This window comes from Lagenorhynchus albirostris, chromosome 8, assembly GCF_949774975.1.
Source record: "Lagenorhynchus albirostris chromosome 8, mLagAlb1.1, whole genome shotgun sequence".
Classification (NCBI taxonomy): Eukaryota; Metazoa; Chordata; class Mammalia; order Artiodactyla; family Delphinidae; genus Lagenorhynchus; species Lagenorhynchus albirostris.
In genome coordinates this window covers 95,926,067-95,945,179 of record NC_083102.1, presented here as the reverse complement: position 1 = coordinate 95,945,179, position 19,113 = coordinate 95,926,067, and the positions used below count along the sequence as shown (strand labels likewise).

General features: G+C 41.0%; 1 protein-coding gene across 1 annotated transcript in view; it reads right to left on the bottom strand.

The window, feature by feature from the left end:
- Positions 1-13,285, bottom strand: part of STK17A (serine/threonine kinase 17a) — a 38,274-nt gene extending 24,989 nt beyond the window's left edge. Inside the window, exons 1-2 of the mRNA XM_060157359.1 lie at positions 12,984-13,285; positions 2,869-3,081 (exon numbers count right to left, since the gene is read on the bottom strand). Of these exons, the coding sequence (XP_060013342.1) occupies positions 2,869-3,081; positions 12,984-13,183 (413 nt within the window). The 5' untranslated portion in view covers positions 13,184-13,285. The remainder of the gene's footprint in view (positions 1-2,868; positions 3,082-12,983) is intronic.
- Between the last annotated feature and the right edge of the window lie 5,828 nt (positions 13,286-19,113).

Here is a 19,113-nt window from a genome sequence, read left to right as displayed (position 1 = left end):
GAAATAACCAGCAATAACCAGCATGTAAAAAATAGCTGAAGCCACAAAAATGGACTGTTATCATCCAGGGTAAACGTGCAGAATATAAACGTATGACCAGAGTAACACTAATGAGCTGTGGGGAGCACTTATATTTATATAGTAGATGAAGGGGAAAAGGCTCTACGATTTAAAAAATAAAAGAGGGCCATGAAAGCCAAGGAAGAACATAATTTCAAGAGAAGAAGGTATAATATCAAGTGTTTAAAGAGAGTAAGAAGTAGAATGAACACTAAAATGAGGAGATCGATTTTGGCACACAGGGCTGATGACCTCATGAAAGTTTTAGGAGAGCAGATGGCATTAGACTGAAAAGTGATGGAGTATCGGCACACCAGCAGATGGATGGATCAATGAAGTAGAACAAAACTGACTGGAAGGTGAGGAAAGCTGTACATTCAGACGACTCCTTTAAAGACCACAGCAGTAAAGGAAAGAGAAGGGCAGGACATTAGTTCAGAAAGCGTCAAAGCTGAGGACCAGGAATTTTAGGAGAGAAGTGACTGAAATCCTGGAAGATGGAGGGAAAAGAATCACTACAGGAGAGGGACTCTGAGAGAGAGGTTAGATAAGTGACTAAAACGTAAAACTCAAGTCCTAGAAAAGGAAGAGGATTAAAGAACATATGTCAAAGTTTTAGCCTTCGAGTTAAGGAGTGGGATCTCTTCCTTGGAACAGAAGGCAAGCAGGTGAGAGCAGTTAGAGAGGGATGCTGAGGCGTGTGTCTGATGGCCTTTATTTCCTCCATAAAGGAAGAGAAGCCTCGGTGTCTAACAGGTGGGAAGTGGGTGACACAGTAAGTGTGGTCAAGGTTTTGATTAGCTCCTGCCCACCTGCCGGGGATGGTAAAAGAAGGGGCTGAGAGATTAGGTAAAGAATTACCCAGCTACACCAAGAGCCCAGCTGAGGATGCAACTCTCACCCTCGTAATAAGCAGACTGAAGACTACGCAAGTACTCCCAACAACGGGCAGGAGGAGGGACACACAGCCTGCGTCCCATGTTTCAAACGGGCAGAAGGAGTTGCAGAGGGAGAGCAACAGAAAGAAGGAAGTAACGTGAGGCGCTGGTGAGGGACTAGCTGCAGTAAGGACCACAGAAGGGAAGGGAATGTAACGGAAGAAAAGGCAGGAGCAGACGGAAGGCTGAAGACCTGCGCAGAGGCTGAAGAGCAGGTTTGTGAGGACGGGAGAGGAATGAGGAGATGATGGCTGGAGGGTCTCTTCTGGATCAATTTCCAATCCTAACTTAAGCCTCCAGGACAAACCGAAAACCAAAATCCTCTCAACCAACCTTTCTTTTTACAACTGGAAAACAACTGCACGGAGATATAATCCACAGCGACTACATTTCTTAAGCATTTGATCATTTGTGGATATTTCTATTACAATTAAAAATACACAATGGAAAACACTTTCATGCTTTCCATTGTTCACATTTTATTTTTTCTTTGACGGGATTCCTACAAGTGAAATTACGAATTAAAATATATAAACACAATGCTCTTGAATTATATTAGCAAGAGGAACACACTATTTTAGCCGTTCAGACTTCTCCCTCTATAAACTTTTAAATAAAAACAAGGTAATAATAGACACGTTATTTTGTAACGTTTCTTTCTTTTTAACTTAATATTTTAAAACATCTTTCTATGTAGTACATTTTTATCTACCATATCTTTTAAAATGACTGCAGAGCAATCCATCTCATGACATGATCACTTATTTCACCAACCTCTTACCATTAAACATTTAGATTATTTCTTTTTTTGTTATGTAGATACTGCTGCACTAAACATTTTTATAATACATCTTTGCACAATGGCCTGATTATCTCCTTGTGAAAAAATTTATGTATGTGAAATTGCTGGGTTAAAGAGTATATATATTTTTAGGGCTTTTGATACATACTCCACACTGTTCTCCAGAAGAGTTACACCAGGTAATACTCCCACCTGTAGTATAAATGAGATGATCCAAGTCATGAGTATCACTTTTCTTCATGATATCTGACGATCTTACATAGAGAGAAATCGGCAACTTATTTTTAAATTTACATTATAAAAACTGTAAAAATCAATATTTTTCACGTATGTATAAGCCATTTACACAGGTTTCTGTGCGGAATTTCTCTTTATATCCTTTCTTTGTCCTTTTTTTTTTTTTACTCTGGGAGGTTCATGTTTCTGTGTATATTGGTAAGATCTAGTTATATATTAAAGAAATATTAATCAGTTTGGGTGAACAGATATTAGAACTATTTTTTCCCTGAGTCTTTTCATTTTGTGTTCATATTATGTACTAATAATGCTTTTTAATGTACTCAAATCTATCAATCTTTTCCTTTGGCAGGAGAAGCAGAGAAGAAAACAGGATTTCTTAAGAAGAAAAAACTGTCCTTCATCTTCCAAAGCTGTTTTCTCTGCTGTCCTTACTTATTTACCCAAATTGGAAACATGGTATGAATCAAAACAATCATTTCTGAAAGAAGGATTAATAACTTCGACGATATGGACATGTAAGGGATTATAAAATGCTTTTTATTTTAATATTATCTTGGTGCCACTTACCTTCTTAAGAAAGCCTCTAATAAGAACATAAGAGAACTTATTTTCAAAGGAATTTCATTGAAGAGTGAAAACGAGAAACATAACATACATGCATCCTTGCAAATTTGGGATATGTCAAATGAGTAAGAAGAACACACAAGAAAGTTCTGGAAAATCTTCAGATTTCTAAAGAACCAGGGCCTGCCACGTTATCACAGATGAGTGGCACCGATAAAGGAGTGTGGACTATGGAACGAACTCAGTAAGGGAGACGACACTTACTACTCCAGAACTAGGATCATTTCCGATGGCGTCTCGTAGACTGCGTGTAAATTAATGACCCAAGGATCGTCCTGTGCTAGTTCAAGAACAGCAATTTCATGAATTATTTCTGTCCGACAATCTTGGCCTTTTCTTCTTTTTCTCATGAACTTTGCTGCAAATTCTTTTCCAGAATCTTTCTTTATACATTTCCTCACCACTGCAAACTTCCCTCTAGAATTCAACAAAACACATTCACGGTTAAAATTGACTTTTCAGAGATGATAAATTTTAATAAAATTTCCCAACAGTCATCAGTGGATATTCCAATTTAGGTCATATGCAATCATAAAAGTAGCAATATAACTTGGGAAACACCTCTCTAATCAAATAAAATGTAATGTGTAAATTTGCAAGATTCATTCTTCTAAATACAGAACCAAATATTAAAGCCAATATATTTTTGCAGCGTTATATAACTTAATTTTTCACACATTTATACATAAAAATGATTTAAATCTTAAAAAAGCCATTTGACTTTTTTAAGAGAAACCGGTTATGAGAATTCTAAAATAATGAATTTCACTGTCACTAAGTGACTCTAAGAGGACACTATCACCTTCCAAAGTTATGAAAGTTAGGGATCTCATGTATATGACATCATTTCAACCACTGCATCAGCTGGAAATGTCTAGTTTTCCTATAAAGACAGATACAACAAACATTACTTTGATACGCTCCACTACCATGCTATTACACTAATAAGTCACATGGGGGACACGTATAGCGTATTGATTAAGGGATAAGGTCTGGAATTAGACAGATGTGGGCTTGAATCCCCAAAACGGCTCTGCCCACTCACTCAACGCATAACCTTGGGCAATTTATTTAACCTCTTATTTAAGAAAAATCTCATTTTCCTAATCTATAAAAGAGGACACAAACGGAATCTACTTTACAGTGCTGTTGTGAGAATTAAAGAATTATAATACATGTCAATTGCTTAGCATGGTACTTGCCACATAGTAAGTACTCAAAAAACTATTAGTAATCAAACAAATCATTAAGTTGTAATAATCGTCACCCATAAATATCCAATACTCAAGTTGGAAGGCAACTCAAAAATCATATAGTTTTTTTTTTTTAACCTAATGCCAAATGCCAAAGCCATGTCTTCTTTCAAACTGTGAGGTAGTCTTTTCCACTCCTGGGTGCATACTATTCTTAACAAGGCTTTCATTACAAGCCTAAACCTGGCTTCAAGTGAAGGGCTGTAGTCCTGGTCTTTTGCTGAGCAGTACTGAAGAGCCCCCATGACAGTCTATCAGGTACTGGACACAGCTAATCATTCCTCATCCCCTTAGGGTTCTGGGATCGCCTCACTGTCATGACTCATAGAACTGCTGGAAAAATGTGCCAACTGAATCTGAAGCAACTGTGCCAAGTATAATCTCATCAAAGTGTTACATGATTATTATTTTGCTGATGTTGGCACAATACAACTTAGTATGCCTTTAAAAACACTTGACAGGTTTTCCGTATTTCATAAATAAAATAAATGACCTAGATCTTTTTCCTCTTGGATTTTTTTCAAGCCAGTGTCCTCATACTATGGTTTAAAAATATATTTAAAAAATTTCAATGCAAGCCTTTAATTTGCTCTGTTAAATTCTACTTTCTAGGTTTGGGCCCGGCATTCTAGACTACTGACGTAATTTTGAGGACTAATTCTTCCTTCTTAGCTACTGTTAACCATGATTTTCATGCCTTCTGTATTTCTGTTATACCATCAGCAATAAAAATGTTACATGAAAAAATCCTCAGGCACAGCCCTACAGATGTTCAATTAGTGGCAATCTACCTAATAGCACCCTAATTCAGAACAAAGTTCTCTATGTTCAACAGAAATGCGAAAGACTTTTCCATATTACTAGAGAGATTAAACAATAAACTATGCATCACAGATTAACACCTCTTTTTATTTTACGCCACAAAATCATTAGGCTAATAACATCTCCACTGAGTTTTAAAAGGTTCCTAATTATCTTTGGATTCCCTTAAGGAAGAGAAAAAAATCATCACTAGTTTGATTTTTTTATACCTATATTTCTGAAGTTTCAAAAGAAGAGAAAAAGAGAAAGCCTATTTTGTAAAAAACTGACCAACATATTGGCAACAAGCGTCTTGCTATTAAATTAGAAATGGCTGGGTTGAACTACCCTCAAAGTACTCCCACATGAAACACACAGATATCTACTGCTACCATACCTAACATTCAAGGCAACAGTACCGTGTAGTAGTAAAATACTACTTCTTACCTATCTGGCTTGAAGGTATATTTCCAAATACCAGACACTCAACAGAGAAAAGGATCCCACACATCACTGACCTGTAAACTCTGGGAACCCTTGCTACAGAAGAACCATTGCTTAATTCAGGGGCCAGAGGCAAACACAGGGGAGAGACCTAAACTTATCTGATGTCTGTGGCCAGGCACCCATTTCTTGGGTCACCACAGTAGGTCCCACGGCTCTCCTCCCACTCCAATCACTACTCTTGACACCACCTTTGTTTTCGAGGAAGCATTCCTCATGGCTGCAAGTCTACCCTTTTCTTTTCCCCATATTATACACTATACTGGGAGTGGGCAAACTTTTCTGTAAAGGGCCAGACAGCAAATATTTTTGGTTTTGCTGGCCAGACGGTCTGATCACTACTGTTCAAGTCTGCTGTTGTAGAGTAAAAGCAGCTGGAGACAACAGGTAAATGAATGGGGGTGGCTGGGTTAAAAACAAAACACTTTACCAACACAAACAACAAAATGTGAATTTCACATAGTTTCCATGTCATTAAATATGACTTTTCTTTTGACTTTTTTCAATCATTTAAAAATGTAAAAATCATTCTATATAGCTGGCGAGCTTTACAAAAACAGGCAGTCAGCAGTAGGTTGCCAAGCCGTGCACTACTGCACGCTGAAGAAAACTCTTCTGCCATTCTGATACTGCACACCACTGAAACTGACAGCAAGGCAGCAGATCACAAGGGTCTGAGGAAACATGCACTGGCTTCATCTCTGAATGACTGGGAGGGGAACCCTTATAACTACTCAGAGTCAGAAGATGAAACGAGGTTTCCGGGAACTGTTCTTCCTGCAGAGCCACGCAGGACACAGAACTCTGAGACTCAGCCGTCAAGGTGCGGGGTCCTAGTGAACACACTACGAATGAACACTGTCACAGTGGCCCTAAATTCCACACGCGCAGGGGCTCTAGTATGCGTGCTTTACCACAACCTCATGGTAAAAACTGTGATCGTACCTCAACTCTAAGTTACTGAGGGCTCTCCAAAGCATGAAATAATGTTTCTCTGACACCAGGGGTCACAGTTACATGCAGAGACTTGAGACTGATGAGGTTCAAAGGGCACCATCTACTTTCTTTTGTTGGCTTACCCGAAATTCTTCCTGGATTACATCGTTGTTACAGTTTTCGGAGCTCTTCACTCATTTCACAAACATCTATCGTTCACTATTATACACTAAACTGAGAACTCAGATTTTCATTACTCATTTTTGGGGGGGGGAATATCAGAAGTGAATACATTTCAGAACTCAATGATAACCCGTTCCAGGGTGGAAAGAAAGGAAGGATAAACAATGATAACAACAGGAAGTAACATTTTGAGTCAGATCCACCAGTCTAAGCTTCCTCAGAACAAGGACTGGGCTTCGCCAGTGCCCAACTGGTAGAGCTTGGGAAGGCACAGTGGGGATCTGTAGGCAGGTATGACACGCTAAGGAGTTTGTGCTTTGTTTCTCAGGGTAAAAATGGGCGCCTATGAGAATTTTTTAAGTAAGGTAAATGTGTTAAAAGGTAGGTCTGAGAGTGTATAGTGAAGTGTTAACTAGAAACTAGGGAAGCCAAGAAAATAATTCAAGGTAAGGGGTCTGAACGAAAGTACCAGCAGTGGAGGCTGGGAAGAGAGAATGAATTTACAAGACATTCAAGGTCAAGATCCGTGAGCACTTCCTGACATGCTGAGTTGCAGGCAGAGATGAGGGCAGAAGGGAAAGGTGGAAGTGGAAGATGACTTGGAGATTTTTAACCTGGGTACTGGGTGATGTGGTACCACCCACTGAGAGAAAGATTAGAAGAATGATAACGGATTTGCGGGGGGCGGGCCAGAGGGAGGGGGAGTGTGTTAGGTTTGGATGGGAGAAGTTTGAGGTGCTTTTCTCTGTAAAGAGAACTTTATTTACTAGATGGATTCCAAATATAAGTTCCAGTGTTGGGTTGCTACACAAAGGTGAACAGATAATAAAATATATAAGGTTCAGGCAAAGATTAAAAACTGTAGATGCTAATTTGAGTGGTATATAGAAGAAGCAAAAGAAAAGTGACCTCCGAGGTTCCAGGTTTGATTCTATAATAGATTACAGTAAAGTGCTTTGTTTCTCCCTGTATTCTATTAAAGTTGGTCTGACATATTAGAATTTGTTGCCCTAAGACTGTCTCCTTGGCTGGAGGATGAGTTCCAGGAACCTGGCCTCTTATTCATCTTTGCATCTCCATGCGTAGAGCCCCGCACATGGCAGGTGCTCAAATATGACATCAGATAACACCCTGAGTACATACACTGTTCATGCTATTTTGTTAAAGAAACGTTCTGTGGCGACTTAACCTCATAAGGTTTAATATTTTAGCCACAATGGACTACTTGCCTTTCTCTTTTTCATTGACTTTTTCTGCACTGTGCTTATTTGTTTTCTTGCCAATGTCTGGAGTATCTTTCATCACTACTAGTAGTAAAATTCCACCCGTTCTTTCAGGCCCAGCTCAAATGTTATTTTCCCCATAAGATTTTCCCATGTGGCATGTCAGCTCGCCTATAAAGGGAGTAGTGACTGATTTGTTAGATTTGGGAATAATTTCCAGAGCCTACCAAAGAGCCTTATGTGCTCAATATGCAAGTACAGTATTTGCTTAATAGCACTGGGGTTATGCCTTAAGTGCAAAGAAGTTCCGTTCAAGAAAGACCTAGAAAAGACCTGTCTTCCTTAACTCTGAAAGGAAAACAACAAAAAACTATCTGCTGACCCTAAGTGTAAAAATCAGTGAGTCCATCAGATCAGACATCGACATAAGTGACAAGAACAGGTAAGGCTTTAAAAGCCGGGCTCAGTTTTAAATTCCGGCTGGTAACTGTAATCTTGGGCACTTGGCTCAGGCTTTCTGAGTCTTAGATTGCTCACCTGTAAAATGAGGTTGATGGCACTAACCTTGCAGGGTAGTGAACACTAAACAAAATGACATCTCCAAAGTGTGTAGCATCCGGCAAATGATCAGTAATCAGTACACAGCAGCTATTTTTATTGTTTGGGACATTAATTTCAGATCTATGATAATTTGTAAAAAAAAAATAATCATACAGAACAGAGGAGTTTTGGAGGTGATCTAATTTGAACTCTCTACTTGATGCATAAATTCCCTCTATAAATCGGGTTCCTTCTTCCCTTCCTGAACAGGTGAATCAATGACTGTGGCTACTTAACTTTCTAATGCACTTGGTTCAATAATCAGATGTTATAAAATTTTGTTATTGTAGTTATGTAAAGAGGCTGAAATTCATCAAATCCTTAAGTTTATGTACTTTCTAAATTTAATTTTTATTTTATATTGGACTATAGTGGAAGGTTTATGTATTTTAAATTAAGATTTTACTTTTAACACTGTAAGCCCCAACTTCTCAAAATTAAAAGTTGACTTAATGAAGCATCTGCCTTAGAGCAGGAGCCATATTTCCTAAGTAACGTCTGCTGCTGAATCACAAACATAGCCAACTGTTTTTACCCATCCAAAAATATTGGATTATCCAAAACTGGAAATATTTTTCAAACTAATTTTAAACTGCCAAGAAATCTTAAATAACAGTTCTCCTAAAACAAGGTGCAATTTCTACATGGATAGTATTGTTTAACAAGGGTCTTTATTTCTAAAGAAACTACAGCTTACAATTTATGACATATGCTTAAGTAGCTGTAAGGTACTAAACCTGAAGCCATCACCTACAGACAGGAATCTAGGTAAAGGACACCCACCTCCTGAAACACATCCACCTGTGCATCCCCTTCAGCTCGAACATCCTCTAATTCTCTGATAAAAATCCTTCCTTGCTCCTGTTACTCCCAACCGCTCTGAGGATAATGAGATAGGACCTCCCTGTCCACCATAAGGCCCAGCTGAGACAGGCTGGGACCTGGGACCCTTCACCTGAGTGCTTGCACCTGGACAAACATCTCCTCGAGCCATAGACAAAGAAACTCTAAGGGACTAAGAACTGCACGCATGCGCAGGTGCGGTCAATTATGAACAATAAGATACAAAAAGGCCACAGGCCAACTGCCACTTCTGAGAAGCTGCGAGCAAAAGCGGGGGGCTGCACGCGATCCCTGCACACAGCACCAGCAAGGGGGTGCGCAGATCACCGAAGCCTCCCCTCCAGCCCGACCCAGCCACCGACCCCCACCCTCACCCCACTGAAGGGACCGGCTCTGCCCACCCCACTTTGGGGAACGAGTAAGGGCACCTGCTTCTTGTTTTCCTTCCCTCGTGCTGCAGCACGGAGTCCCAGTAAAGCCTTGCCTGGAATGCTCCTCTGGCCTCTTATCCATTGCTATTGATTCAAGAGTCCAAGGACCCAGGTGGAACCGGGGAGGGAAGCATATGACACCGAAGCTGGGCAGGGTTTGTTCCAATTTGGAACTCATTAACCTGTCCTCTCATAAAAACGATGGGAAACTGCTTTAGCCACAGATAGGCTATGGATTGTTCTTTGAGAAACATCTGTGGTACAAATGGAAGTGATTTCAGAGTCCCAGCTCAGGTGATTCTCACCAGACTCAATCTACTTGTGTCTTGATTTTCTCATCTGAAAAATGGGACTTCCCAAACCTGCTTGTGATGAGAAGTAAATGAGATCATGCAAGTAAAAGCACCTGTAAAACTGTATGGCCCCTATACATTTATGAAGGACCGTTCCAGCAGAGAACTCATATTTATACCTTTTTTCCCCCCACAGGAAACATCAACTATGAGTATGTAATAATATAAAAAACAAAAGATGTTCTTTTGGCTTTAAAGATCTCTTTTTTCTTAAGATAAAATGTATGAGTATGTCGAAAAATGTTCAAGTTGAGGACTAGGCAAATCATTTGATGTGGAATTAGTATAATTTAAAATTCCTAGAAACATTTTTCTGTTCCTACACTATCGGTTAGAACTCGAGAAGTCAACACTTTGAAAAAAATTCTCAGAACTCAAGGTCATGGCTCCTGCGCCTTGCGTCATTACTGTGGTTTCCACTGGCACCTGTCCTGCCTCAGAGAAAGGTCACAGGTCTCAGGAATAATAAGTCAAGCTTCCAGCAATAAAAGTAAATTTTACATCATATATTTACCCATATTTAGGTTGCCATGGACTCTACTGGAGATATGAAAGAAATGTGACATTTCTTAAAATAATCAACATTACATACTTCCATTACTATGGAATCAATATCGACCATTTAAAATGTTTTCTCCAAACAACCATTTCACTGAAAGCTTTATATTTCTGTAAGATAAAATGGGAACTCCCAAAAGAACTCAGTTTCTGTGTTTGAACAGTTAGCTCTTCACACCTCTTCAACATTCTCAACTAAATGAAAGGCCATAGAACAAAATGAATAGATCTTTGTTTTTCATACCACATCGTTAAAATACAACATGAGTAATTTTTAAGTTCTGTATCAGCATGAGATCGACTCGTTCTATCAGAAATGCAACCAGAGTTAACAGTTGGAAAAAGATGCAACTTTTCTATATTACTACAGAAAGGAATACACATAAACACACTTCATTATGTCAAAACTACAACACACAGGCAAAACTTATAAACCTTAAACAAAGAGAGCTTCTAACACAAAACAGAGCTTTTACTTCCTGAGACTTCTGAACAGTTCTCTTGTCTTTTGGAATGAGGTTTTATTACTTTTGCAACAGACGAAAAGTATTTTGAGGTCGTGCACATTTTCCTGTTTTTGCCTTTTGGTTACATTCACTGAGCTACACAATGAATTGCATTTTTTGAGTGCACCCCGGAAGCTAAGTACAGCCTTTATGCTACAGATGTTTTTAATTTATTTAGTTCTCTCAACAACTCTATGAGGCTATCAATGGTTAGGTAACTTACTCAAGTACATGTAACTAGTAAGTAAAGGGCCAAGACTCCACTGTCTGACTCCAAAGTCCATGTTCTTGAACACTGCATTACACTTCTCCGTGATGAAAAGAGAACCAAAAAGAAACAAATACATTCGTTTTCTTTTTCAGTTTTAGGCTCTTATATCAAGTATCTATCTAATTGCATTGTTCTGCTGCTTCAGGAATTATTACTTATGTAAAGAAATTTATATAAGAGATATGTACAAGACGTCACAACCTTCAAACAAACACTTTATAGGCAAGCTAATTTTATAATAGAGAGGGTAAAATGAAAGTTGAAACATTCCCGGAGGAATTGTCACACAGCTGGTAGGGCGCAAATCAATTTTTTTCCAGATTAAATCATTTATTGCAAAGTCTACAAGACAGTGCTTGCCACCTGAAGACATTTCAGTTTTGTAATATGTTCTCGTTTTGTGGAATGAAGCCAGACAACCAAACAACGGAGAGTTCTAGTTTTCCTTCTTCGAGAAATCAGGGTTAATTCAGAATGTCTGGAATTTTGACCAATTAGAATACCTACATGAGTCAGTAGCTATCTACCTCTTCCTTTGTCATAAAGTGTGCACAGATGCAGTTAATTAGTGCCTAGCACAGTGAAGTAAATCTTGTCCCAGAAAGATGTTTCTCCTTGTAACATTTGGAATAAATGAGACACTTTTAAGGTAGGTTTCCTTGCCAAAAAAACGATTTCTAAAAGTTACCTTAATATTTGTAAGGCAGCTTGTTTTCAACATTGTAATCACTGGTACGAGGACTTCTTTTTCCAAGAGCCCCAGGTGAAGGCTGTTATAACTGTCAGGCCCTTTCCCCATTACAACCTGCTGCGCTGTTGCAACCATGTGCTATGTGCCAGGCCCAGTGAATTGTGCTTTACAGCCACCGCATCTTCACGACACCCCTGACGGAGACACTGTCACTACGCTGATTTTACGGGTGCGAAACGAGAGGCTGGGGAGTCTATGTCACCGTCCAAAGGCACACAGAGCAAGCAGAGTGGGGAACTGAGCTCGGGTCTGGCCCCAAAGCCTGTGCTTTTGACAACTTCTCCAAACTATTCTTAAGGAAAAAGGGAGTCGGTCCCCAAACCCCTATCACACTCTTGGACCCCTCTTCAACGTACAAGATGTAAAGGATCCAAACAGCCTTCACCTTGTGCAATTTGAAAAAGAGACCGAGTTCTAAGCCCTCCCGACCCCTACAAAGCAAGAGTGGGGAGCGGAAGAGAAGGCAAGGGCCGGTTTTCAGCAGAGAAAGTCAGACGAGGGCCCGGAGCCTACAAGTGAAACCGATATGAACTTAAAAGGCGCAGGGACCTCATTTCAGAACGAAAGCAGCACAAACCCAAGAAACCGCAACCGAAGTCAGCAGGAGGCGGCGGACAGAAATTCGCCCGGCGCTGGTGCACAGGAAGCTGTCACGCTCGGCGTTCTGCTCTCTGCCCTGTCACAGCCGCAGAGGGAGAAGCAGGAACCCACAAGCTCCAGGGGCAAAACCGGAGCTGCCTTCACACCTCTGCTCTGGCTTCAGACTCGCCGCCGCGGGTAAAGGTTCGCAGCGTGGTTCCCACGCCGTCTCGTTAAGTTACCGAGCCAAGGACCACAGAGGCCGAAAAGGCCCGGAGCAGAGGAAGCGGTCAAGGTTCTCGGGTACCCGCGCGGGAGACTTTCTCACGGCCGCTACCCAGGGTACAGCACACGCCGGCGGAGCGCGCCGGCTCGGGGGACGCGGCGCGCGCAAGGGTGGCCTGGGGGCCCTGCCGCCCTAATCGCCGCCCGCACCCAGGTCTGTGCCCGGTTCCGGCGCGCTATCTGCCCCCGCCGGCCTCCCGCACTTATCTGCTCTCCGCCCGCCCGGCCCTCGTCCGCCTCACCTGCCCAGCGCCCGGCCCGGGCTCAGGCTGTAGGCATCCTGGAAGGGCTCGGTGCACACCGCGGTGCGGATCTCCGTCAGCAGCCCGCGGGGCGGGGGCGGCAGCCGGCGCGGCGTGGTCAGACCCCGGCCGACTCGACCCGAGCCGGGGGCGGCGGCCGGGGAAGAGCCGCCGCTGCTCGGCCTCTCCAGAGGAATCATGGCGCTCGGGCGCTCTTTAGCTCCGGCCGCCCGGCTAGCTCCGAGCTGCCAGCGGGTCACGGTCCCGCCTCCAGCTGCCTCGAGAACGTCTGAGGAGGTCAACCGCTCTCCCCAGCGCCGCGCACAGAGTGCGGGCGGCTGCCTCCCGGCCCCCGCCTCCCAGCCGTCCGGTCCCGCCCCACGCTCGGCCCCGCCCCTCCCCTCGGCCCTCGCTGAGCTTCCGCGGGGCCGGAGCGCCGCGTGCCTCACGCGCGCCCTCTGCAGCCGAGGGGGAGAAGGTGCAGCCTGGCGGGCGGCCTCGGGGTGGGCCTGAGCAGTCTGCAGGCGACCAACAGCACCACCCTTCTGGCTGGAGGACCCACTGCATCAGCCAGTTACGCACCTGTTGAGCATCTGAGAGTTGGAAACCTGAGCCCTCCGTTAATGAAAGGCGTAGGAGCTGCCAGCCAGAGCTTCACGATCCCTTCCCTTGGGCGGATCAGGAGGGGCGATGAGACTCAGATCAGGGCTGCTGTACAGCACGCGGAAGCTGCCCGGGGGCAGCTGGTTCCTTCCCACGTTGAGAGGAGGACGTGGAGGCAAGAGGTGGATAAATATTTTTAAGCTCTCACACCAGCCCTATGAAACAGGCACTATTATACTGTGTGCAGTCTTCTCTATATTTAACTTTCGAGGTGCTCTCATCCGGTCTTGTGTCTTTAATAATATTCGTATGCTCATGACTACAAAATTTTTATCTCCAGCTTCCAACCATTCTCTGAACTTCGGACTCATATATTCAAGTATACACTTGGCATCACCATTTAGATGCCAAATTAGCATCTCAAACGTAACGAGCAAAAGTCAGGTCCTGATCATCCTTCACAAATGCACTCCTGCCCAGTTTCCCCACCTCGGTAAATGGAGCTCCATCCTTCTGGTGGTTCAGGGCAAAAACCTTGGCGTCAGTACTGACTCCTCTTTCTCTCATCCAATTTCATCCAATTTACAAGTAAATCCTCTTGGCTTTACCTTCAAAATATATCCAGAATCTGATCACTTCTCTTCCACATTACCACAATTAGCATTATCTCTTGTCTGGATTATTGTGATAGCTCGCTAACTGGATTACCTGCTTCCATCCTTCTTCCTCCCCAATTCCACACAGTTTATTTTCAAGGGAACCAGAGTGATCTTTTTAAAATCTAAATCAGATCATGTCACTGCTCTGCTTAGAGTTTTGCGATGATGAGCTAGTCTACTTGTGATCAATACTCTCACTGAGAAATATTAGAAAAAAATTTAAAACAGTCCTCTACTTGAAACATCAGAGAGTTTCAAAAGCAGCAAGAACTCGGGTGACTAAGATCCTGGAAAGAAGGGCAGCCCAGAATGACACCACTTTCCCATGAGGCATTTGATAATTCCAAAGCAATGACTGAAAGGATGAGAAAATAAGTAGGACTTTAGGCATCTCACCAGGCTGGGGAGATGAAAAATTGGAGTTTAGGATCTACTAAGGAGAAAGAGCTGGTAAACACACTAGACTTGCAGTTGGCACCCCAGAGTGCTACATCCTAGGAGCATTGGTAAAAAGGAAATAGACCAGCCCTCCCAAGGACTGAAGAACAGCTTCAAAACTCGATAGTAAATCCCCTCTGGAGAAAAACACAACCATCCAGAGCCACACATTATCTGTACAGCATTTCATACCCAATGTCTGGGACTTTTAAAATTTTTAAAAGGGGCACACGAAAAGAATTATCTTAAACACTGAGAGGAAAAGGCAGAAAACAGAAATAAGCAAGCAGGAGATCCAGATACTGAATCTTAAAGACAGCTTTTTGAATAATTCTGTTTAATATCTTCAAGAAATTAAATGACAAGATAGAGAATTTCAGCATAGAACTGAGAACTCCAAAGAAGAATAAAATGGACTTTGTAGAATTGGGGGGGGAACCCCACAAACTAAAACTATGACTGAATAGGGATGGGTTTAATAACAGATTTGATACAACTTAAGAAAAAATTAGTGAACCTGATTAGTGAACTTAATAGGTCAAAAATTATGCAAAATGAAACACGAGCTAAGGGGACATAATGTTCAGAAAAGAGAATATAGTAAGTCTCCTACATATGAACGAATTCAGTTCCGAGAGCGGGTTCGTAAGTCCAATTTGTTCCTAAGTCCAACAAAGTTAGCCTAGGTACCCAACTAACACAATCGGCTACATAGTAGTATACTGTAATAGGTTTGTAATGCTTTTCACACAAATAATACATAAAAAACAAACTAAACATAAAGAAAACATTTTAATCTTACAGTGCAGTACCTTGAAAAGTACAGCAGTACAGCACAACAGCTGGCATCCAGGGACTGACATCAAGTGAACAGGCGAGAAGAGTTACTGACTGGAGGAGGGAGAGGAGGTGGGAGATGGTAGAGCTGCAGGATCGCCAGCAATAGGAGACGGAGGGCAAGCTGCAATTTCACTCATGCCTGATGTTGATGGCATAGGTTCAGGTTCCTTGCTGGATTCAATTGTATCTATCCTCTTGAAAAAACAATCCAGTGATGTCTGGGTAGTAGCTCTTTTTTTCTCATCACAGATGACATGGTAGCACTGGATTGCATTCTGAATGGCTGCTGCAACCTTCGTGTACCGTTCTACGTTTGGGTCCTGTGCCTCAAAAACTAACAGCGCCTCCTCAAATAAAGAAAATCCCCTTGCCGTTTCCTGAGTCGTGAATCTCAGCAGTACCAGCTACAGCACTGTTGCTTTTACACTTGCTCCTGGACATCCTGAGCTTGAAATAAAGATACTGTACTATTGTAGTTTATACAGTACTGTACAGTAAAGTACACAAAAGCACAACCACTTGTAGAGGATGCATGCACATGACAATGTATGCCAAACAGGTGAACTAACTTACGTGGTTGGACATGTGAACGCACGTTTGCATCTTTGAAAGTTTGCAACTTGAAACTTCATGTGTAGTGGACTTACTGTAAAACATGTAAGGTATGTGTTAAAATGTTCTAATACACATGTAATTGAAGCATCAGAAGGAGAGGGGAGAGAAAAAAAAGAAGCAATAGTGTAAAGGATAGTGGCCAGGGATTTTTCAAAACTAATGAAAGACAACAACTCACAGAATCAAGAAACATTGTGGATATCAGCAGATTTCAAGCAAAGAAAACCATACCTAGGCAGATCACAGTAGACTACTGAGAATTAAAGACAAAGAGAAAAATCTTCAAAAAAAATAGGCACAGGAAGCAGATATATTACCTGCAGTAGAGCAACAGTAAGATCAAGAGCTTATTCTCAAAGACAAATTGGAAGCCTAAAGACCTTCAGATAGCTTCAAAATACTAGAAGAAATTAGCTGCCGATCTAGATTATATACTACCCAGTAAAAAATATTCTTCAAAATTGAAAGTAAAATACAGGCATTTTTATGACAAACATTAAGATCATCAGCTGACCTACATTAAAGGAAATTCTAAAAGGAGTTTTTTAGGCAGATAGAAAATATTCCCAGATAACATTGTGCAGATGTCTGAAGGGATGCAGAAGAATGAAGGGATTAAGCCGTGGCTAGATATAAATAAAATAGGAACTGTATAGAACAATAAGAAAATAAAAAGTAATTTTTAAAGGGACAAATATAATAAACTCATATCAAATGTTTAAATTTGCTAGAAGTCAAAGAAATTATAAATTAACCAATGGGGCCATAAAAAGAAATGAAGTTGAACTATTTGTAGTGAGGTGGTTGGACCTAGAGTCTGTCATACAGAGTGAAGTAAGTCAGAAAGAGAAAAACAAATACCGTACGCTAACACATATATATGGAACCTAAGGGAAAAAAAAAAAAAAGGTCATGAAGAACCTAGGGGTAAGACAGGAATAAAGACACAGACCTACTAGGGAATGGACTTGAGGATATGGGGAGGGGGAAGGGTAAGCTGGGACGAAGTGAGAGAGTGGCATGGACTTATATATACTACCGAATGTAAAATAGATAGCTAGTGGGAAGCAGCCGCATAGCACAGGGAGATTAGCTCAGTGCTTTGTGACCACCTAGAGGGGTGGGATAGGGAGGGTGGGAGGGAGATGCAAGAGGGAGGGGATATGGGGATATATGTATATGTATAACTGATTCACTTTGTTATACAGCAGAAACTAACACACCATTGTAAAGCAATTATACTCCAATAAAGATGTTTAAAAAATTAAAAAATAATTAACCAATGGGGTTCCATTTTTGCAAGTCAAATTAGCAAAACATTTTAAGGTAATTCAATGCCCATCACTAGTGATGATGGATGGAAAGACAGGAAGAATAAAAACATAAGTGCTTTTTTTTCCTTCTTTTGTTCTAATCTGTGTTTTTCTGCACTTTTCCAAGAACTCAGATATCACTTTCTATAGGGTATCTAACCTCATTCTACCAGGTAAGAGTCTGGCCTCCCTGCTTCCATATCAACCTGAACTTATCTTTATCAAACTGCGTTCTAAGTGTATAATTCTCTATTTTCCTAGTTAGAGAGGACAGAGACCATTTATTTCTGTATCTCAGTGTATATAAGTAAAACTCCATAAATATTGATGAATAAATGTGGTTGAATTGAATATGCAACACTCTAAGTGTCTCTCTGTAGGAAATAATTAAATGAATTATGATATATTTACTTGATAGGTCATTATGCAATAGTTTCACAGGGATTAATCACACTGCTTTATACTTGTTTTGCAATGATAGCTATAAAAAAAGAACGATTCGAAATTGTTTCTATTGTATAGTATACTTTTAAAGTGCGCTGAAAAGAGGTGACATGGCATTAGCACTCTAATAGTGATTCTTTTTGAGGTATGTGACTATTGTTGAGTAATTTTCTTTTATATTTTGTATTTCCAAATGTTTTTAGATGATTATATATTACTTCTATAACTAAACTAAGTGAAAAGAATTTTAAGCTTTGTTTTTAAAATAAACATTCCATAGTCCTGCCATCCAGGCATGGACTATGGTTATTATTATTACTTTTAACATCTTTGTTGGAGTACAATTGCTTTACATGGTTGTGTTAGTCGCTGCTGTATAACAAAGTGAATCAGCTATACGTATACACACACCCCCATATCCCCTCTCTCTTGCGTCTCCCTCCCACCCTCCCTATCCCACCCCCCTGTGCTATGCGGCTGCTTCCCACTAGCTATCTATTTTACATTTGGTAGTGTATATATGTCAATGCCACTATTTTAAACACAACTCACACCTACCCAGCTGATCCTAACTTTCCATCTACTGATGGGGAATTAAATCACATTCTCTTTCTCCTACTTCAAATTGAAGCTTGTTGTACGTCCAAACTTCGATTATGTTTTAAATACCAGAGCACTGTCTGGGAAATTATGTGTAAGTTACAGATCTAAGCTCTCTGAGGATGAATATGCGTTTGAGATCAGCATTTCAGATAAACAACATAATTTCCTTTGACTTCTGCTGTTAAAGAAGATGGATTTGTACTTCTCATTTGGGTGCCAAAATTAGCATTTAGGTCAAATGTAAGACTGGACTCTAACCTTTCAATGACCATTTTTCATAATTTAGCTTAGGAAGGGGCAATTCACTAGGGTCATCTCTTCTCTCTTTTCCTTTGCCATTTAGCCTTTCTAAATCAGGTTGACATGTGAGAGAATGACAATTGTTCTACCAGAGTTATAAAAGATAACTTTGAGGAGATTTATTGTGAAACTAAATACAAATTTACACACATGTGAGGGTTCAGATTTGAAAGCACATGGATCTGCGAGAACACAAGTGAAGCAGCTACAGCATGTCATTCAATAGCTGTTCGGTGAATGTTGTGGAATCTAATGAAATGATCAGCTAACACACTTTGAAATATTGATAAATGGGCAACTCCGTTCCCAGGTTAA